The 23,615-nt window shown below is 38.1% G+C and overlaps 1 protein-coding gene across 8 annotated transcripts in view; it reads right to left on the bottom strand.

The window, feature by feature from the left end:
- FKBP5 (FKBP prolyl isomerase 5) overlaps positions 1-23,615 on the bottom strand; it is a 112,971-nt gene that overhangs the window by 29,755 nt on the left and 59,601 nt on the right. For all 8 annotated transcript variants that reach the window (XM_040644706.1, XM_040644703.1, XM_040644702.1 and 5 more), the window contains 2 exons: positions 9,239-9,381; positions 8,171-8,285 (listed from right to left, as the gene is read on the bottom strand). In XM_040644706.1, coding sequence (XP_040500640.1) covers positions 8,171-8,285; positions 9,239-9,381 — 258 coding nt within the window. The remainder of the gene's footprint in view (positions 1-8,170; positions 8,286-9,238; positions 9,382-23,615) is intronic.

Raw genomic sequence — 23,615 nt, 5'->3', positions numbered from 1 at the left:
GCATGTGGGTCGGGGGGCAGAGGAGCAGAGGGAGAGGGACAAACAGACCTCTGTGCTGAGCACTGAGTCCAACATGGGGCTTGATTCCAGGACCCTGAGATCATGACCTAAGCTGAAATCAAGAGTTGGACGCTTAACTGACTGAGCCACCCAGGTGCCCCAGTAATAACAAATATTTTAGAAGTTCTTTTCTATTTCTTCTTAGTCCATCTTGGGGCTTCTTTTTCTCATGGGTACTTGCTGATGTTTCTTTGTTATCTGATCGTATTATAAAGGAAGGATTCAGAAAGACCAAATGATTGTCAATACCTGGCACAGTTTATCTAAGTGGTTAAATACATTTCCATGGTAGGCTTTTCCCCAAAGGGGTGGGCTGATTGTGGAAATCTATGGGTGGAGATTCCAGAAATATTTACCGAGCATTTACTATAAGCTGAGCACGATATGCCCATGAAGGCTGGGCACGTCTTTCCCCAGTGGTGATAAACAAAAAAGCCTGACTTCAGGAGCAAAACACTTGAGCCTACTTACTATTGTGCAGAGCTAGTTCCCTTCAAATCCGCTTTAAAATCTCAAAGATACTTTGTATCCTCATTCTCTAAATCCAAGTCCTGACACACGGAGTCTTCTGAGGCAGATCCCTATTTTATTTTAGAAATCCTGGTCTTACTGACTTTAGCCCAGGAGCAAAGACACAGCCAGACCCTAGAGTAATTCTCAATCTTTGGTTGCAAATTAGAATCATCCAGGGAGTTTAAAAACGTGTGCCTGGAGTTCCAGCCTGTGAGATTTAAGATTCTTTTTTTTTTTTAATGTTTTTTTATTATATTATGTTAGTCACCATACAGTACATCCCCGGTTTCCGATGTAAGGCTCGATGATTCATTAGTTGCGTATAACACCCAGTGCACCATGCAATACGTGCCCTCCTTACTACCCATCACCAGCCTATCCCATTCCCCCAGCCCCCTCCCCTCTGAAGCCCTCAGTTTGTTTCTCAGAGTCCATAGTCTCTCATGCTTCATCCCCCCTTCTGATCACCCTCCCTTCCCTATCCCCCCTCCCCTACCGATCTTCCTAGTTCTTATGTTCCATAGATGAGAGAAATCATATAATTGTCTTTCTCTGCTTGACTTATTTCACTTAGCATTATCTCTTCCAGTGCCGTCCATGTTGCAGCAAATGTTGAGAACTCGTTCTGATAGCTGAGTAATATTTCATTGTATATATGGACCACAACTTCTTAATCCAGTCATCTGTTGAAGGGCATCTATCTCGGTTCCTTCCACGATTTAGCTATTGTGGACAATGCTGCTATGAACATTGGGGTGCATATGGCCCTTCTCTTCACTACGTCTGTATCTCTGGGGTAAATACTCAGTAGTGCAATGGCTGGGTCATAGGGTAGCTCAATTTTTAACTTTTTAAGGGACCTCCACACTGTTTTCCAGAGTGGCTGTACCAACTTGCATTCCCACCAACAATGTAGGAGGGATCCCCTTTCTCCACATCCTCTCCGGCAATTGTTGTTTCTTGCCTTGTCCATTTTTGCCATTCTAACTGGCGTAAGGTGGTATCTTAGTGTGGTTTTGATTTGAATTTCCCTGATGGCTAATGATAAAAAGCTTCTGCACAGCCAAGGAAATAGTAAAAAAAAACTAAGAGGCAGCCCACGAAATGGGAGAATATATTTGCAAATGATGCTACAGATAAAAGACTGGTATCCAAGATCTACAAAGAACTTCTCAAACTCAATACGTGAGAAACAAATAAACAAATCATAAAATGGGCAGAAGATATGAACAGACACTTTTCCAATGATGACATACAAATGGCTAACAGACACATGAAAAAATGTTCAAAATCATTAGCCATCAGAGATTTAAGATTCTTATTTAACTGGTTGGGCCCGCATCAGGATTTTAAAAGCTCCCCAGATAATTCTAAATTCAGCCAAAGTTGAGTACTGCTACTAAAATTTACTGCCCCAGCTGTTCCATATTGTTTTATAACAACCCTGGTGATTGCCCCATAGCCTGCTTTGGCTCCCTTGCACCAGCTGACTGTGAGCTTGGAGTTCTGCCCAAGTTTGTTGAGAAGAATGGTATGTACCTCTGCAGAGATCTCCTCTACACCTGTTTTGAGTTGGGTTTCCTGAGTCTAGTTTCCATCAGTCCAATTTTATCTACTTTATATAGTCCAGAAATTTTTCATAATATCTAATCCACTTCTTATATTCTCCCTATTTTCCAGCCGACTGTGGATTTCTTACTCTTTTTAAAAATCATTCTCCAAACCCCTTGCCCGTCTCTTAAGAATTCAGCGGGATCTGGATAGGGAAAGGAGGTGAGAAGGAAGGGTATTCCAACAAACTGAATCCTGCAGATGGCTCTGCTGAAATGGTCATGTTTGAAAACACTGACAACTGTCTGCATTTTTTGCATTCAAATGCAGTGGAAAGCACCATGAGGCAAGAGAGCCACAGGCAGCCAGCATTTGATGTGTCTACTCTAAGCACCGAAGTTAACAAATCAAAAAATGTGAAAGATGGGGGACTTGGGGAAGGAGGAGTGGTAGCTATTTAGAGCCTTGTGCCAGTCAGATTAGATTTCTAAGAAAGCAAAGCTAAAAGTTAACAATGTGGCTACTGCAGGCAACTAAAGTATGATGACTAAAGTAACAGTCATCATCCCAAAGTCAATTAGACTACCTTAGAACACTGTGACTTTTTTTTTTTAATGGAAAAAGAACAAGATTGAATAAAAATTACAAGATGGTCATCTTAATTGACATAAGAAAAAGCACACTGGAACAGAATCTAAAAATTGATCTGCAATTAATAGGATCCTGACAGAGAGGGTAAAATTTCTTTGAGGGGTGTCCAGGTGGCTCAGTTGGTTAAGTGTCTGCCTTCGGCTCAGGTCATGATCCCAGGGTCCTGGGATGGAGCCCTGCGTCAGGCTCCCTGCTCAGCGGTGCTTTGTCTTTTCCCTCTGCCCCCCCCCCCCCCCCCGCTTGTGCTCTCTCTCATTCTCTTTCTCTCAAATAAATACAATCTTAAATTTTTTTTGAGGAAGAATAAATCCTGTCAACTAATGTTAAGTTCTCTCCTCTTCCACATACAAAATAATTAAAAGGAAGCAAAAGATCACAATTCAGTAAAAGTCTTTTGATTCAGTCCATAACTTTATTCTCCAAAAACCAAACAAACATCCTGGATAAATAGTATTTAGGTACAATAAGTATTAAGAAGCTATAGAATTAGTTTGAAGACTTTCCTTAGCAACAAAGACAAATTAATCATGGGTTCCAGGTCAACCCTGGTAGAGCCAAAACGATTTGCTGATGAACTGGATGTAGGATATAAGATGAAGAGGAGTCAAGGATTTCCTTCCTTAAATCTATTTTCAGGAAGCAAAGCAAATTAAGCAAAATATAGAGAGTAGAAAGAAGAAATTAAATGTCCTGTACTAGGCACCTTTCTTCATTTAACTGTCACAACAACCTCTGTGGGTGTAAAAGATTATCATTCCTGTTTTACAGATGACAAATCTGATTGCCCAAGTAAGTCAAGTAAGTTGTCTAAAGTCCTAAGAATATCAAGTAGCGATTCCAAGATTCAGTATTCAAGTCTATCACTTCCAAAGCCTGTGTGCCCCTCCCCTGATTACTCACTGTACCTTTACACAAAAGTGACAGGCACTCTGTAACTCTTATGTGTCTATAATGATTTGTTATATGATGGATCATCACTGTCTCCTATTCTCCTTCACTGCAGAATTGGCTTTAGTTCTGGAATTTCTTCCTGGCTTTGAATCTAAGGTGATGCTATCAGAAAAGGCAAACTGGTCAAGACTGAGAAGACTTCCAAAAGAACAAGGTGATCGTGGTTTCGGACAGAGACCACTTTTAAGTCAACCTTCTGTCCTCCTCCCACACACGGTGAACTTGTTTCAAAGAGGGAAAGCAGGACACCTTACCCTTGATAAATGAAAATACATTATAAACCTGATTAGTTCCAGAAAACCAAAAAGAACTTTTGGGAGAAAAAGTCAAAATAAACCACTTACTCTAAAATTTCCCAAGAAAGTACAATCCTAACAAGATGAGAGACAAAAATCAGTCATTACCCTTTCTTAAGATATTTGGAAACTGAAAAAGTAAAATGAGACAAAGAATTATTCAAATTTTTAAAAAATCCACTGATAGTATGTTAAGGGAAGGAAATAGAAGAGAAAAAATACAGGTACCTGCTTATTTCTGCAGAAGAAATACAAAAAATATAAACCAGGAACTAATGTGACTTGTGACCAACGGAGGTAGGTAGGAAGGAAGGTGGAAATAATGGGGAAATGGGAACAGGTTAGTAGAGATGAGGGGGGAAAAACACTTCTGTGTATATCTTTTTGGATAGTTTAGAATCATGGTAACGTTTCATCTACCCCAAACACAAATAAGTAGTCAACATCATCAACCAGTGTGTGTGGAACACAAACATAACGAATGAACATAAATGCATTAGGAAGGAATAGCATAACCACACTGAAGGGAGTGACAAAGAATAACTAACCGAAGTTGGAAAGCAGTGCTTTCAATGTATGCTCTAAGGCTCATGCCTAAAGGAACTATACACAAATATTTCCTATAGTTAGGAAGTTTGTTTTTCACAGGGTGTGGGTTAGCAATTCTAAAACTACTTTCTGTGTAAACTACAATTAAGCAAATAAATATATTGTGGATAATGAGAGTAACGTTTCTCACTGCTGGAGAAAGCAGTTTTAAATAAGCAACGGGAGAAGGTGAGAGTGAACCTGTGGTGCTGGATTGGAACTGGCAGTGTTAGTATGTACTCATAGTTTGCAATACATATACAGACTAATAAAGAATACATATAGTTGTGTATATATGCATATTGAGGCACATGTATTTCCTAGCTCTGTCTGCTTAAGAGGTTCTAGAAGCAATAACATTCCATAGTGTGAGTATACCTAGTACCCAGGTATCTTGGTTTCTAAATATTCTAAATATTAGAATATCTCTAATAAAAGAAATCAGAGCTCCTTGGAGAAACAGCAAGGAAGTTACAAAATGAGCCTAGAGCATCTTATACCAAAAGTAAGGAAGTACTGGGACGCCTGGGTGGCTCAGTTGGTTAAGCATCCAACTGTTGGTTTCAGCTAGGGTCATGGTCTCAGGGTTGTGGGACTGAGCCCTTGGTCGGACTCTGCATTTAGCATGAAGTCTGCTTGGGATTCTCTCCCTCTGTCTCTAAAATAAATCAGTAAAATCCTTTTTAAAAATAATTTTTAAAAAGATTTTATTTATTCACTTGAGAGACAGAGAGAGAGAAAGAGAGCGAGTGGGGGGGAGAAGCAGAGGGAGAGGTAGAAGCAGACTCCCCGCTGAGCAAGGAGCCTGACATGGGGCTCAATCCCAGGACCCAGAGATCATGACCTGAGCTGAAGGCAGATGTTTAACCATCTGAGCCATCCAGGTGCCCCATAAGTAAAATTAAAAAAAAAAAAAAAAAAAAAGTAACGAAGTGCTTAAAAACCAAAGCAGGTATGTTGAAAACAACCTTCTAATGGCCAAACCTGGGACAATCTGAGCAACAAATAAGAATAGCAATGAATAATAACCCACAGAATCAAATAAATTCCCATGAGTCCTGACTATTATAATAACTGAAAAAACAGAGAAGGAGAGGCAGCTCTTCCTATAGCAGAATTCCAATTAAACTGTAGAAGAACAACGGAAATAGAAAAATCACCATTAGGCAAATACTACAGTAATAACTGCTGCATACAGAAATCACTCATAGAAAAAAAATCATTCATGGATGCTAAAATCAATATGTGAAGGTGTGATGTAACAGAAGATCTCTGCATGGTCTCTTAGTTCTCTCCCAACGAGATACTCAGTAAGGTAAAAATAGGAACTTTACAAAGGAGAAACATGGCTGACCCCACCTTAACCAAGGGACCCAAGTTAGTATCATCACTATCCTGTACCTCCTGATAATGATGAACTGAGAAGGGCACAACATCACTCCTATGGTATTTTTAAAAAAATGTGTAACTTCAATCTAATCAGACAAACCCAAACTGAAGTATATTCTATAAACAGCCAGCTGTCTTCAAAAGTGTTAAAGTCATGAAAATCACAGAAAGACTGATCAACTGTCACTGACTGGAGAGACTACTATCAGAGGGACTAAATACAGCGGTGAATCCTGAATCTGACCATGGACCAGAAAAAGGACATCAGTTTGGGAACTGATGAAATTCACATAAGATCTGCAGAACAGTTAATAGTATTGCATCAAGGTTAATTTCCTGACTTTGATAGATGTACTGTGGTGAGGGAAGATGTGAACATTAGGGGAAGTTGGGTGAAGCATGTAAGAGAATTCTCTGTACTAGTTTCACAGTTTGTCTATAAGTTGAAAATTATTTTAAAACAGAAAGCTAAAAATAAAGACTCCCACTGAAACTACTACTAAGAGCAAGATCTGATTTAATTTAGCCTGCCCCAAAGTTAGCTCTACAGTGGTGGCTTTGTGGCATTGTCTATAATTGGGAAAAAAGTTTTTCCTTTTATTTTGGTTGCCAAAAACCTCCAGTTTAAAAATATACATTATAAATTGTTGAATTTGGGGAGTTACTATATCATAGGGAAAAAAATCTCTACTTTTGTATATGTTTGAAAATTTTCATAATAAAAAATCAAAATGTATGTTATAATCTTTTACATATTTGCTGAAGATAATTTTGTATCACCCCTGTAACTTTCATAAACATTTAGAATTCTGTCATGGAATGTTCAGGGGTAGTAGGACCTTAGAAATCAAGATGTCTACCCTGGTGTCACCGGAAAGGAAGGAAGCTAACCCCCAGAGAGGCAAGGGCTAGTTAGAGTCAGCCGAAGCCAGAATCCTATCTCCGACTCTTAGTCTAGCTATTTCTCCAACATTTGAGCTCCTCTTCGTGTATTCCAAAACTTATCACGAATGATAGCTACCTAAACACTTCAACTGCAATAGTACAATAATACTATTTATAATTATTTCCAACTAAATGAGTAACTCAATTTGAACTAATTTGCCACACTCATGGAAATGAAACATGGGTCTCAAATAGTATATACAAGGGTAAAGATAAGAAAATCAACCATTCTAATTTATTGTTCCAAATGAACTCTTTAAATAGGCCTTTTACCATAGTTCATATTGCCATCCTTGTTTGGTGCTTTGATTGTTTTCTTAGTGGAAGTATCTTTCCACATTTTCTCACAACTCTCTTTTTTAAAGTACTTCAGCTCAGTGAATGGCATCTTTCAAACATCTATCCAGGCAGAGAGCATCTACCGAACACCAAATGCATGTAAGGGACTGTAGGTGATGCTGGAAACAAAAAAATGAAAGATTCTGGTCCTCACGCTGTGTACTGGGGAAAAGGGCAAACACTGATTATAGTATAGGGTACATGATGGTATAGAGAACGTGCTCTGGGAGGGAGGAAGAATGATCAGGTATCCCAGTAGTATCCTTATTCCCAACTTAGCAAATGAAAAAATGGAATAGCTTTAAATCACCCAATAAATGGCAAAGCAGAACTTGAACCCAGTTTTCCTAGAATAGAATGAACACTATTATCCAATTTTGATCTAACTAAAACGAACTTTTTCATCTTGAGGAAAGCCGGTGAAATGGGTCGGAGAGCTCTGAAGTGCACCATAGTCTAACTGCTCTGTTTAGAAACTCCGTAACCTTGGGCAATTTATGCAACTTCCCGGAACTCACTTTTCTAACCTGGGGATAATAAATCTTATCTCGTAAGGTTATTGTGAGAAATAAATGAATAAATACGTAAGGCAGCTAACATAGTTGCTGGCACATGAAGGAGTCCACAGACTTGGACTTGATGGATGGGATGACCTTTTATTCACTTTCTGGGTCTACAGAAGCTGACACAGTACTTAGCATGGACATGTTGGATGAATATTTACCAAATAAAGTCACTATTAAATAAATGTTGAATTTAAAACTATTCTTGGGCTATATCCAATTGTTTATTACTATAAACAGATTTTTAGAAAGAAATCTCCACTTTGTCCCCATAAATGGAACCCAACTTCTAAGGACTAATTGCTGTTATTTAGCAATACTTACTTTCTACTGTTGCTCCTTCATTTGGGTTTGAATATCCTTCTCCTTTCTGTTTGATTCTTCGGATAATGCCTCCATCTTCAAATAAATCCTCTCCTTTGAAATCAAGGAGCTCAATCTAGAAAGGAAAAAAGAATTTGGCTGAGAAAAGACCAAACAGAGCCAACTTAACATACTTAAAGACAAGGGCAACCAATTCTCCTTTCATTTTACAAAATAAAACTCTTTTATATTTATCTATGCATCTCAGTTATTGGAAAAGTAGGAAAAAAGGAACACTGCACTTTCAATACCTGGAAAGAGCCTTCACGTAATGATAATGTCTAGGACTGCATCCTGCGGGGTTGCAGTGCAAAGACAGACAGGAAATACTAGGAAAGCTGCCTTGTGGGCAAGAAGCCAGAGCTACAAGGTGCTGGCCCAGAACTATTTTGTCTGACTCTAAAGGCCACCACCTTTCCACCCCAGATTCATGGAATTCCCTTTTTAAATGTAAAAATAAATCTTATCAATCAGGGCTACGACCAACTAAAGGTGTTTTTTACCTAGTTATGATGTTTCAGGCATTTCCTCCCTCAATTTTTTAAACAGATTTGGACAAACATATGTAATTCAACACAGGATGAATAACATTACCACCACCTACTGCTTCTAATGAAGAAGTGAGATCTGTGACAAATTGTGAACCTGTATAATACGAAAAAATCTTACAATCTGGTTTAGGTACATTTCAACATTAGCCTCCCACATTTCCAACCTGTCTTCTGGTCCATTTTGAGTATGTTATACTCACACCACTGACCAGAACCTTTATTTCTTAAGCCTGGTGTCTGTTGTTTATTTGGATACGACATTTCTGTGCCAGAAACACGCTTCTAAGAAAGCACTGGCACACACCCCTTGGGTTTGTGGGAAACAATTCAAGAAGCCAAGCTCCAAAATAAATAAGTTGGATCTGATTCTCAATAGCAAGCCTAGCTCCTTGTTCCACTGCTTGTTGCTTCAGAGCCAGCACTATAGTAGAACAGATGCTAACAAGGCAACGTCACACACACACACACACACACTCACCTCAAAAAAGAGAGTTGCATTTGAAGGAATTTTGGGGAGACTGCCGGCCGAGCCATATGCATACTCTGGTTTGCAAAGTAAATGGCAGACCTCTCCTTTCTTCATGGTAGCCACCCCAATGTCCCATGCCTTGATAACTTGGCCTAATAGAAAGAAAAAGGTGGTTGAACGCTACAGGCCATATTTAAAAATATTTAACTGTCATAAACACAAGTTCAAACAAATTTCCTATTCTCTTTACATTACACACTCAGGAAGCAGGGGTTACAAAAGAACCTGGTAAAAAGCTACCCACTAAGAAATAAATTGTGATTTTTGAAGGTGATCAGAGTAGCTTCCCTGCTGAGAAGGATGAAAGTAGTATCAGTTTCTAAATTGCTCCCAGATTGAATCTTTGAAAAGCGGCAATAACATAATCTTTGAAATATATCTGGGTTGCAGTTGTTGCTTAATTTATAATTTCGACTATAATAATAAGGGCATTTTTCTAGGTATAGATAGAACCAAAACGGTATGGAATAAAATGGAATTTGTCCTAAGGAAGCTTATAATTTAGTTGGGTAGACAAAAACAACTAACAACTGGGAAAGTATAAATTGCATAAATTGGCCCATGAAAGATGTCTTCTCAAAATTTAGAAAAAAAAAAGTTTTGTTTTTTTAAACAAATGATTATGTGTTCTTTTGTCAAATCACAAGAACTACTGAACTCAGATTCCTTTTTTCCTGCTTCCAGGAAACTAAATGTTGACTTTACTCAACTGTAGAAGTGTATTAGCCTATATAATTTTTTTTTCTGTTTTATTTGACAGAGAGAGAGAGAGAGGGCACAAGCAGGGAAAGTGGAAGGCAGAGGGAGAGGGAGAAGCAGGCTCGATCCCAGGCCCCTGAGATCATGACCTGAGCCAAAGGCAGACACTTAACTGACTGAGCCACCCAGGTGCCCCTAGCTTATGTAATTGTAATTATATCTTACAATAAGCAGTCTCAAATGCTTTGGGAAACAATAAAAAAATGTAGGCGATCTAAAGGGGTAAAATACAAAAATGAGGTCTGATGTCAATCAAAAACTTAAGGACTGACAGCGAATTCAGGTAAACAATGAATCCCAGTGGAAGTAAATTTTGAAGAAAGCTATTATCCTGAACTGAGAGCAGGTGATAGGATATTAGAATAAGGGGAACTCTATACCGAGGTTGGTAAGTAGAGATGCATTAAGCATTCGTGACTTATGACTAAGCTTGTCTTCATTAAGAATTAAAATTTTTCAAAAGATCAGATACTTATTTTACTTAAAAATTTGTAAGTTACATATGCTTATTATTAAAGCACACACAAGAGAGAAAGATATAAAGTGAAAGGATATCCATTCCCTCCTTGTAAGAAGCCACTGTTGTTCCTTTTATATCCTTCCTGTGTGTGCTGTCACTTTTTAAAAATTTTAAGATGCAAATGATAGCATGCTATACATTAAATTAGGCTTTTCATTTAATATATATCTTGAGGGACCTGTGTGGCTCAGTAAGTTGGGCGACCAACTCTTGGTTTCGGCCCAGGTCATGATCTCAGAGTTGTGAGATGGAGCCCGAGTCAGGCTCCATGCTGGGCATGGAGCCTGCTTGTGATTCTCTCTCTGCACCCCCCTTGATCTTTCTTTGTCAGTAGAAGGGAGAATATGCATCTTAGAGGTTAAAAGTGCAACCTGTTTTAACCTCAAACTATCTGGATTCAAATACCAGGTCTGCCCCTTACAGGTGATGTGCAAATTATTTAAGGGCTGTGCCTTAGTTTCTCATTGGCAAAATGTAGATAATAATAGTGCCTGCCATAAAATTGTTATAAGAATTATTAGATAAAACATGTCAAATGCACAGCATGGTGTCTGGCTTAATAAAGAACAGCAATCATTATCGGGGTGCATATAGGCTCAGTCAGTAGAGCATGCGACTCTTGATCTTGGGGTTCGGAGTCCAAGCCCTATGCTGGGTGTAGAGCCTACTTATAAAAATAATAAATAATAAAAGGACAGCCATCATCATCATCGTAAATACAAACAGATCTACCTCATTCTAAATGACGGCATAATATTCCAGTCACTCTCCTACCGAGAAACATATTTTGTCCATATATGATTGTCTACTTTGTGCAAGTATATTTGGAGGGTAAATTCCTAGAAATGCAAAGGTGATGTGCATTTTCAATTTGACAGACATATTGCCCAAATGCCCTTCCAAAATGGCTACATCAATTTATATGCTCACACATGGTTCTACTGTGAAAACAGCCCAGAATCATCAGGTGAAATGTAAAGTCTCCCGTTGATAGGTTGGCTTTCCTGTCACGGATTCTCCTCAAAGACTGCTAGGTTTTAGAGAGGGCCCTCGAGAACATTTTTTTTTCTTTTTTTACTATCAACTCTGATACTTTAAGACATACTTCTTCAGGAAATCTTCATATTGTGGGAGTTACTACTGTGCATTTGTTCAAGACATTTAGCCAATTACCGAGGAACAAAGGTATAGCTATTAATACAAAGATGGCCATTCGCATCTTCCTTCCAAGGACCATGGAATGTAGTATGGCTAGTGGAAGAGAAAGATACATGCACTGTTTTTGTTTTAAACAAATCATGGTAAACACTAACACAGAGTATAAACAAGGGGCTTTTGCTTTTGGGTGGGGATTAGAGCCATCAGCAAAAGCTTAATTCACAGATAAGGTCTGCACTAGGCCTTAGAAGTCAGAAACATTAGCCTGTCAATTAAATCCATAGGAGCCTCAACCTAAAAAAATCATGCCCGCGCCTTTGCTTTTTTTCTCATTTGGGAACATAAAGCTGCTCTTACATCGAGATCCCATTACTGAATGAAACACTGAGCAAAGAGCCACACTGGTATGAACACAGGTATATATTTCTAAAATTGCCAATTGAGAGACTCTTCTTAAAAAGTATTTCCTCTTGGGCACCTGGGTGGCTCAATCGGTTAAGCATCTGCCTTCGGCTCAGGTCATGATCCCAGGGTCCTGGGATCAAACCCCACATCGGGCTCCCTGCTCATCGGGGAGCCTGCTTCTCCCTCTGCCCCTCCTCCCACTCATTCTCTCAATCTCTCTCTCTGTCTCTAAAATAATAAGTAAATAAAATCTTCAAAAAAATTATTTCCCTTTGTTGTGATGAGTACCAGCTATTGTATGGAAGTGTTGAATCACTATATTGTATACCTGAAACTAATATTACACTGTATGTTAACGAACTGGAATTTAAATAAAAACTTAAAATAAAAAAGAAAAAAATATACTTCCCCAATTAAAAAAAATACAAAACACACAAAAAATAATAATATATACTCATGATAGAACAACTGGAAAATACAGAAGAGCATAGAGTATATTAAAACCTCTGAAATCCCAGCATCTGGGGTAAACTGTCAATTCCCTGGTTCATTTCCTTCCGAATGATATATGTACATTTTGTTTGCATTTAAAAATTTTACATATTCATTCTTAAAATTCTGGTCATAGTTTATTTGGTTTTGTGATTTCCTCTTTACATTTCATTCTGTATGAGCATTTTTCTTGTTAAAAGACAGTATCTAAAAAATGACTTTTAATAACTATATACTATTTCAGCTTTTGATTATAATCTCATCACTTCCATTAATAAACACTCAGGTTCTTCTTTTTTTTTTTTACTATTATAAAGTTTTAATGAACAATTTTGCACCTAAACCTTCATGTAGCTGTTTTTTTTTGTTTTGTTTTTTGGTTTTTTTTGAGTAGTAAAAGCCTGTTACCTGACAATCAGAACTATAGTTGGTAGGTTAATTTAAAATGTTGCCTCAAGTGAGGAATCAAAAAAAGAACATATACATACCTCAAACATTTTTTTTTTTTTTTACCTTAAACCACGTCAAAGTATATTAATTCACTAATCTTTGCTACAAGGTCAACTCCTTGTCTGTGAGTGTGGCCCTGGTGATAAAGAGTTCCACGTCTCGTTTACTGTATACATCATATTTACGATATATCATTTCAATTTACAATGTGGGTTTAAAGTGGACTGAGGACCAGATACTTGTAAAGCAATCAGTACAAAGAACCCTTCTGGTAAAAATGTGTTCTGAACGGCCTACTTGTTTTTGCCTTTTACCCATCCCTAATTCATTAGCAATTTAAAAAATGCTTTTAGCAATTCACCTCAGTAAGTCTTTCCAAAAATGTTCAAGTTTTCATTGAAATAATCCCTCTTTCTTTCTACACTAATTTAAGTGCTTTATATACGATCTAATTAAATTCTATAATTACAAGAAGCACAATGGATATAAACAGGTTTCAACTGATTCTTACTAAGAGGAAGAAAAAAGCAGCCCCTAACATCTGGAAACTGCTTGATACTGACATCTAGGCCTTAATGATGTCTGAAGCGGGCCTGGGGGAAGCTAGGCCATGCTATTCTCCTGTTGGACATAAACAATCTCACAAAACATCAACATCAGACAAGGTCACTCTGAGACCATGAAAAAGTGAGACAAAACAAAAACACTTCAAAATTTTGTCTGGACAAAAAATAAGGTCATTGTGCAACCTACAAAATACCAAACATCCCCCTCTCCTGGCTGACAGGAGTGACTGCTGCTTCTCCAGCAGGTATAGCTTTAGTCTCTTGTCTATTCAGCCTGCCTCCTAGATAAGATTTATTAAGATATTGAAGAATCGGCCCACATCCTAACAATATCCCATCCAGAGCAAAGACCCTCTTCCTTTTTTTTTTTTTTTTAAAGATTTTATTTATTTATTCGACAGAGATAGAGACAGCCAGCGAGAGAGGGAACACAAGCAGGGGGAGTGGGAGAGGAAGAAGCAGGCTCATAGTGGAGGAGCCTGATGTGGGGCTCGGTCCCATAACACCGGATCACGCCCTGGGCCGAAGGCAGACGCTTAACCGCTGTGCCACCCAGGCGCCCCAAAGACCCTCTTCCTTAAACCTTTTCCCAAATCACCTAATACAAGCCCAAATTCTATAATAAATCCTTTTGAACACTCCTACTGAAATACCCCACATTTCCCATATGCATTTTCCCTCCCTACAATGAGTAATGAACCCAACTTGTTCAGTGACATCTGTGTCCCCAGTGGTCTGTGGCTGGAGGGCACTAACAAGGCCCACTCAAACTGGCTGAAGCAGAGTATGGACCACACCACAGAATAGGAAAACAGCAGTATCACTCATATTTGCAAACAGAATGGAGAGCATAATTAGTCCACAGTTGGTTAAGCAAGCTTCTCCCATACTTCCTTAGGTTCAATTCTTTGGAGCAGAATTATGGGGTCAAAGCATAAACATTTTTAAGATTCTTAATCTTTAGGATATTTTGATCTTTAGGATCATAATTATAGGTATAATACACCAAGAATACAGAATTTGTTCTTACACTTGATCTGGACTTCAATTATTAGCTCAAACGCAATTTATCAATTTCAGGAGTCCTATTTCATTTGTAACAATATCTGAAGTAAAAATATATATTTAAAGAAATGTATAATGTAGCTATCCCTCAGTTCAAATGCTTTCTATATATAACTAACTGTAGGCAATTGGAAGTTTAAAAGTATACAAAAAGCCCAGTATAAAAGCAATGAACTGTACTTTTTTTCTTCCTTCTGCAAAGTGTAATCAAAGAATACATTTTAAAATACAAAATTTTGGGGCACCTGGATGGCTCAAGTAAGTTAAGTGTCCAACTCCTGATTTCGGCTCACGTCGTCATCTCAGGGTTGTGAGATTGAGCCCCTTGTCAGGCTTTGTCAAGCTCTTGTGCTGGGTGTGGAGCCTGCTTTGGAGTCTCTCTCTGTCCATCCCCACCCTCTCCCTCTCTACAAACAAAACCAAAACCGAACAAACCAAAAAAGCCCATAAAATTCGGGCACCTGGGTGGCTCAGTGAGTTAAGCATATGCCTTCGGCCCAGGTCATGATCCCAGAGTCCTGGGATCAAGCCCCACATCAGGCTCCCTGCTCAACAAATAAAATAAAATAATCTAAAAAATAAAATAAAAAAATAAAATTAAAATAAAATAAAATAAAATAAAAAAATCAACTCATAAAATTTTATAGCTTCAATGTAGGTTCATCAATTTTAACAAGTGTACCATTCTGGTGGAGTATGTTTGGGGGGGAGGGGAGGCTATGCATGTGTGAGAAGGGGGCGTATAACGGAACTCTGTACCTTCTGCTCAATTTTACTGTGAACCTAAAAATGCTCTAACAATAAAGTCTATTAAAAAATCATATTAACACATTTTAACGGAAGCAACCCAAATATCCATCAATAGATGAATGGATAAAGATGCAGAATAAGATATATATACATATACACAATGGAATATTACTCAGTCATAAAAAAGAATGCAATCTTGCAATGTGCAACAATATGGATGGATCTAGAAGGTATAATGTCAAGTGGAGTAAGTCTGTCAGCGGGGCACCAGGGTGGCTCAATTGGTTAAACGCCCGACTTTTTTTTTTTTTTTTAATATTTTATTTATTTATTTGACAGAGATAGAGACAGCCAGCAAGAGAGGGAACACAAGCAGGGGGAGTGGGAGAGGAAGAAGCAGGCTCATAGCAGAGGAGCCTGATGTGGGGCTCGATCCCACAATGCCGGGATCACACCCTGAGCAGAAGGCAGATGCTTAACCGCTGTGCCACCCAGGCGCCCCAGGTGCCCGACTTTTGATTTTGGCTCAGATCATGATCTCAGGGTCATGGGATCAAGCCCCGTGTTGGGCTCTGCCTTGGGTGTAGAGCCTGCTTAAGATTTTCTCTCTCCCTGCCTCATCCCTTCTCTTCCCATCTCTAAAGAAAGAAAAGAAGTCAGTCAGTCAGTGAAAGACAAATACCATATGATTTCACTCATATGTGGAATTTAAGAAATAAAACAAATGAACAAAGAAAAAAGACAATAAAACAAAACAGACAAAACAAAAAAACCAAAACCAGACTCTTGAATATAGAGAACTAACTGGTAGGTACCAGAAGGAAGGTAGGTGGGGGGATGGGTAAAATAGGTGAAGGGGGTTAAGAGTACACTTACCATGATGAGCACTGAAAGTATAGAATTGTTGAATCACTATATTGTACACCTGACACTAATGTAACACTGTATGTTAGTTATACTAGAATTTAAATAAATAGATTTATAAAATAAAATAATCATATAACACATTTTAAAATATAACATTTTAATTTAATCATGGAATACTTTCATCCACAACAAAATATAACTATAGTGACCACTTTAGAACATTCTAACATTTTTCTTTATTGATTTAAAACATTTTAAAAATTGTGGTAAAATACATACAAAATTTACCATCACAACCATTTTTAGGTGTGCAGATCAGTACTGTTAAGTATATTCATTGTTATACAACCAGTCTCTACAACTTTTTCATCTTGCAATGCAATGCTAAAACTCTACCCATTAAATAACTTCCCATTTCCTCCTGCCCCAAGCCCTTGCAAGACTTTCATTCCACCATTTCTATGAATCTGATTACTCTAGATTCATCTAGATGTAAGTGGAATCATATATTATTTGTCTTTTTTTTCCCTCAGATATTTATTTTTAGGTAATCTCTACACCCAACATGGGACTAGTCGAATTTACAACCCGGAGATCAAGAGTCATATGCTCTACCAACAGAGCCAGTCAGGAGACCCACATAGTATTTGTTTTTTCATGACTGGCTTTTTTGTCTTAGTGTATTCTCACGTTTCATCAGTGCTGTCACGTGTCAGATTTCCCTCTTTTTTAAAGGCTGAATAATATTCCTCTGTGTGTGTATGTGTGTGTGTGTGTGTATGACAAAATATTCATTCATCTAGCGATAAACACTTGGGTTGCTTCCATCTTTTGGCTATAATGAGTAATGCTGCTACAAACATGAATATGCAAGTATCTCCTTTTTAAAAAATATTTTATTTATTTATTTGTCAGAGAGAGAGGGAGCACAAGCAGGGGGAGCGGCAGGCAGAGGAAGAAGCAGTTTCCTCACTAAGCAAGGAGCCCGATGTGGGCTCGATCCCAGGACCCCAGGATCATGACCTGAACCAAAGGCAGACACTTAACTGACTGAGCCACCCAGGTGTCCCATAGTATGCGAGTATCTCTTGGAGACGCTGCTCTCAGTTCTTTTGGGAACATACCCAGAAGTAAAATTGCTGGGTCATAGGGTAATTGTATTTTTAATTTTTTTGAGCTACTGCCATACTGCTTTCCATCTTGGCTGCACCATTTTACATTCCCACCGATAGTGCACAAGGATTTCAATTTCTCCATAACCTTGCCAACCCTTGTTATTTTCTTACCTTTTTTGATAGTAGCTGTCCTGGTGAGGGTGACGTGATTTCTCACTGCAGTTTTTATAAGTTTTTTTTTTTCCTTTTTTAGATTTTATTTACTTGAGAGAGATAAAGTGAGCGAGAAAGGGAAGGAGCAAGGGGAGGGGCAGAAGGAAAGGGAGAAACAGACTGCCCACTGAGCAGGGAGCCCGATGTGGGGCTCAATCCCAGGACTCCGAGATCATGACCTGAGCTGTAGGCAGACACTTAACCGACTGAGCCAACCAGGCGCCCCTCACTGCACTTTTTATTTACATTTCCCAAATGACTGGTGATGTTAAGCATCTTTTTATATATTAGTAGGCCATATATATTAGTAGGCCATTCATATATTAGTAGAGGAGATTTGTCTAAGTTCATTGCTCATTTTATGATCAGTTTATTTGGGGTTTTTCACTGTTTTGGAATCACCGGAGTTCATTATGTATTCTGGACATTAACCCCTTGTCAGATATCTGACAGTCTTCTATCCCTTAAGTTGCCTTTTCACTCTGTTATTGTATCCTTTGAAGCAAAGTTTTTAATTTTGATGTCCAATTTATGTATTTTTTACTTTTGTTGCTTGTTGCTTTTGGTGTCACATCCAAAAAATCATTGCCAAATACAATTTCATGAAGCTTTTCCTCTAAGTTTTCTTCTAAAAAAATATAGTTTTAGGTCTTGTGTTTTGATCCATTTTTTAATTTGTGTATATGGTGTAAAGGGTACAACTTTTCTCTTGCATGTGGATATCTAGCTTTCCCAACATCATTTATTTAAAAGACTGTCCCTTCTCTATTGATTGGTCCATATAACTTTTAAATGTATGTATGCATTTGAAATATGAGCATGCGTAAAATACTATAGGATGAAAGACGTACAGTATTATATAGAAAAACACTTCTTCATATGGGAATAGAAAAGGAAGACAAAAAAGATAAAATGTTTTCATTGTAAAAGGGTTTCCTTTCAAAACATAAATGTTGATAAACACTTAAATATAAGGCTAGTCACTAATAAGTTTCAGATAATTAAAAATGCATCTGAATCATTCCTGCTTTACCTTCATTGAAGGATTTCCAGGACTTAGTAGCAGTGTCCGCTCGCTATTTTAACTCTATGTATATTTTCCTAATATATTCTATTTAAAAAAAAAGAAAATACAATATTGAGAACGTTTTCTTTTTTCAAATTAGTCTTTCCTATATATTTTTCCTCTTACAAATTGTTTTGGTCTTTTTTTTTTTTTTTAAAGATTTTATTTTATTTATTTGACAGAGATCGAGACAGCCAGCGAGAGAGGGAACACAAGCAGGGGGAGTGGGAGAGGAAGAAGCAGGCTCATAGCGGAGGAGCCTGATGTGGGGCTCGATCCCATAACGCCGGGATCACGCCCTGAGCCGAAGGCAGACGCTTAACCGCTGTGCCACCCAGGCGCCCCTGTTTTGGTCTTTTTTAAAATGTCTTATAAAAGGGCTCTTATCTCTACTCCCTACCAAAAGTATCTGATTATGAACTGAACTAATTAATTTACATTTTAAGATTCTTTTAAAGAGTTCATATGTCTTCTGTTATATTCGTTTTTGCCATTTCTCTATTTAATTACTAAGAAAACTGATCAAAGGATGATACCTCCTCATTCTCATGGCTTTATATTTTTAAAAACAGAAAATGGATATAGCAGCATAAGCCGTCCTGGGACAGCCTCATTAAGATTAATATCAACTCTGCCAGGTTAAACTGTTAGATACCTGAAGGCAGGAGTCATGTCTTGATTATTTTCTATTTCCCAAAGAACTATAACACCGTATTGTTATACTCAATAAAGGAACAGGGTCCATGCTGTAATTCTAATTTAAACGGAGTTAGAAATTTGTTAGCTCCCCCCAGTTTACTCTTACCCTGCCTAATTATCAGCTTCTCCCTAATATGCACTCAGCAATGGAAATCAAAAGCATTCCTCCTCTATTGCAAAATACCAGGTAAAGCCAAAGGAAGTACTTTCTCAAAGTCTGCTATCTTCCTGGCTCACACTTTTGGAGAGGGTTAGAAAAATTATTTTGGTCTAAAAGCCTTCTTTCCAAATCCTGAATGCTCCTAAACTGCACATAAACAACAACAACAACAACAACAAAACAGATTGTAAGAATATATGTAAGCAGGAGCAAGAGTATCAGTAGAAATTTAAAAGTAGGGGCGCCTGGGTGGCACAGCGGTTAAGCGTCTGCCTTCGGCGCAGGGCGTGATCCCGGCGTTCTGGGATCGAGCCCCACGTCAGGCTCCTCCACTATGAGCCTGCTTCTTCCTCTCCCACTCCCCCTGCTTGTGTTCCCTCTCTCGCTGGCTGTCTCTCTCTGTCAAATAAATAAATAAAATCTTTAAAAAAATAAATAAATAAATAAAAGGAGCACATGGCTAAACTACACACAACCCACAGGAAATTGGTTGCACAGTTACCCATTACTAGTAGTACTTTACTAGTTGTAAAATGTCAAGGCTTGCATGAAAAAAACACACTTCAATTAAAAAAAAAAACTTTTCAAAATAGGAATTTAGCCCATAATACCAAACATGATTAGCAAAAATTTTGCTTTTGATAAACCTCATTACTCTACCATTCCTGTAAGAAAAGTATCTGGTATACAGCAGGCACTCAGTAAATTCTGCCGGACCAGGGCCTACTTTATTGTTGTACCTAGTTTGAGGGAGTTTTAAACCTTAAGATCTAATATAACTTGAAAGAGATTGCTTGGGTTTGAATCCTGGCCCTACCACTTTATTGTATAACTTTGGGTTAATTAACTACTTCATCTCCCTGTACCATAGTTTCTTCATACGTAAACAAAAAAATGGAACCAAATGAAAACAAAACTGGTTAATTATGGTAGGTACTAAACCATAAAAAAAAAAAAGAATAGCAAAGTGGATTTCATCAAAATTAAAAACTTTTGCTCCTATAAAGGCCAATTAAAATGAAAAGGCAAGACAAACACTGTGAGAACATACTTGCAAAATTTGATAAAGAGCTTGTTGTGTTGAGCACAGCTCAATAAAAAAGACAAACTGATTTTTTTAAACTGTCAAAAATAACAAATACTTCACAAAAGAAAATACACAAATGCCCACTAAGCACAGGAAAAGACACCCTCAATATCACTAGCTAACAGGGAAATGCAAATGATGACCAAAATAAGATACCATTTCACGCCCATTAGAATGGCTACAGTTAAAGAGATTGACCATACTATGGGCTGGCAAGGATATGAAAAACTTAAACTCTCATGCATTACTGGAGCGAATGCAAAATGGTATGGCAACATCTTTTTTTTTTTTTTAAAGATATTCCATCTTTTTTTTTTTTTTTTTAAGATTTTTTATTTATTCATTTGACAGAGATAGAGACAGCCAGCAAGAGAGGGAACACAAGTAGGGGGAGTGGGAGAGGAAGAAGCAGGCTTCCAGCAGAGCAGCCTGATGTGGGGCTCGATCCCAGAACGCCGGGATCACGCCCTGAGCCAAAGGCAGACACTTAACTGCTGTGCCACCCAGGTGCCCCCATGTCCAATTTCTGAATGGGTGAACAAATTGTGCTATTTCCATACTGTGGAATACTACTCAGCAATTCAACATTCATGAATCTCAAAATCATTATGATAAGTGAAAGAGGTAAAATACCAAAAATGACATATGATTCCATTTATGAAATTCTGGAAAATGCAAAAGGATAGTAACAGAAACCAGATTGGGGATTACATGGGGCCCAGAGTCTGGGAAGGACAGGGACTGCAAAAGGACATGAGAAAACTTTTCAGGGTGAGGAAATTGGTCTATATTTTGATTGTGGTGGCAGTGATACAACTATTACCAAAATTCATCAAGTTGTACCTTTCTTAAAGGGGTAAATTTTATTATAGGCAAATACCACCTCAATTAAAAAGTCAAAAACTCTTAGAGCAAACATTAGTATGACTGATTGTCACCTAACTGATACTAAATAGATTGTACAAAGACTCTAACAAATAATAGGATTGTTGTGAGGATTAAATGAGATAATGCACATAAGGCCCTTAGCCTGGTATTGCAAACAGTTAAAGAGTATTAGCTAGTAGTCTTTCAACATATATTTTCTTCTCTTACTATAATATTTAATGACTGACTAAATTAACAGTTGGTTTTACTAGTGATCATGGGTCATCATGCAGCAAAGATTAGATTAATGTTATAGGCAGACTGCTGATATTACTTCATTATAGTTTAATCTCAAGAGTAAGAGGAAGTATAGGTATGTGAAGAATCCAAAATGATTGGTTTCTTTGTTTCTCTTCTCAAATCTGGGGGAAGAATATAACAGATAGGAGTTTCACCTTCGTAATTCCCAGCCACGCTTGTCACATACCAAGAACACCAAAAGCAACTTCACTGAAGCAGCCCTCTATAAGAAACTACCAGACCTTGATAAGGGTAGGTGGGGGAGGGGCCTGGATTCACTTTGAAGAACTGAAAGAAATAATTCTTTCATTCCCCAAATCTATCCCTTTCCAATTTTAGTGATAATATATTTGTTGGAGGGAGGGAGGGGGAAAAACCAGAACCCTACCATGGAAGTATACTGGAAAATCCTGAGTCCTTATTTCAACTTCTTTTAAAATGAGTTATGAACACAGTTCTAGGAATTCAGAACATGTAAGATTTAGTTAGGAAAACCCAATGAGGCGTTGGTGGTATAGCGGTGAGCATAGCTGCCTTCCAAGAAAACCCAATAAGCAGGGCGCCTGGGGGGCTCAGTCGGTTAAACATCTGCCTTTGGCTCAGGTCATGATCCCAGGGTCCTGGAATCGAGCCCAACGTCGGGCGCTCTGCTCAGCAGGGAGCCTGCTTCTCCCTCTCCCTGCCGCTCCCCCTGCTTGTACTCTCTGTCTGTCAAATAAATAAATAAAATCTAAAAAAAAAAAAGAAAAAAGAAAAAGAAAAGAAAACCCAATGAGGAAACCACCATCTCTTCATTCTAATTTGTATAACATATTCTGAAGTAGTAATAATCAGTTGTCTTAGACTGATTCAGTATTTGTCTTTCCAGACTTCCTGGGGCTAAAAAAGATGGTTAAGCATTATTTCAAAAAGTTTGTATGCAGGCGTAGTAAATAGAGTTAGGACCCAAACTGCTACAGCACAGTTTTTGCCATTCCACTAGAAAGCCAATAATCCTAACACTGTAACAACAGTAATAAACATGTGAGTGCCTACTATGTGCTAAAAGTGGTGTACAATATCTTAAGTACTCTTCAATATGCAACGGTATATATTATCACTAGCCTGACTTTACAAATGAGGGAAGTAAGGCACAGAGTTTAAAAGATGGCACAGAAAGAGCAACAGACACATATACACCCAACCTGTAGGTAAAGCTCAATTGTGGATGTGTATATGTACATATATATGGCATGTGTATGTTTATGGCAATGTTTTACAAATAAGCACTCATAATTCTATTGTAAACACTGAAGTCACAATAGAATCCCCAAATCAGTGTGACTTTCCACTGAAAGGTTTCTGTTTATTCCCTTGGGAGAGGCGAATTCTAAGGGATCAAGAGAGCTCAATATACAATATTTATGCTATAGTCTATTTATATTATTTTTCTTCATTTTGATGAAGCAGCTATAAACTGCCTAACCAATGTTTCCTGCTTTACAGTCAACTGAACACATGCTACAGAAGGTTACCACAACCATACTGCTCTATTCTCATATTTCTAATTATCTTCTGAAGCGGGCCTCTAAAGGTTCTGTCATTGCTGCGGTTTTTAGTCTTTTACAGTTTTTGTTCCTGTACTCTCTGCAGAAGGTACAAGAATGGAATCATAGCCAGGATTAAAAGCTTTTCCATAGATGTCTCGTTTTTAAAGGAGGAGGAGGGAAGGCTAGGTGGCTTACTCATGTTAAAATGACACAGGGAAGAGTGAAAACAGGAACCCTGGCTTCCTAACACCCAGGTAG

This window comes from Ursus maritimus, unplaced genomic scaffold, assembly GCF_017311325.1.
Source record: "Ursus maritimus isolate PB19 unplaced genomic scaffold, ASM1731132v1 scaffold_30, whole genome shotgun sequence".
NCBI classification, from domain to species: Eukaryota; Metazoa; Chordata; class Mammalia; order Carnivora; family Ursidae; genus Ursus; species Ursus maritimus.
The sequence above is the reverse complement of the archived record's forward strand: the minus strand, read 5'-3'. Positions and strand labels throughout refer to the sequence as shown.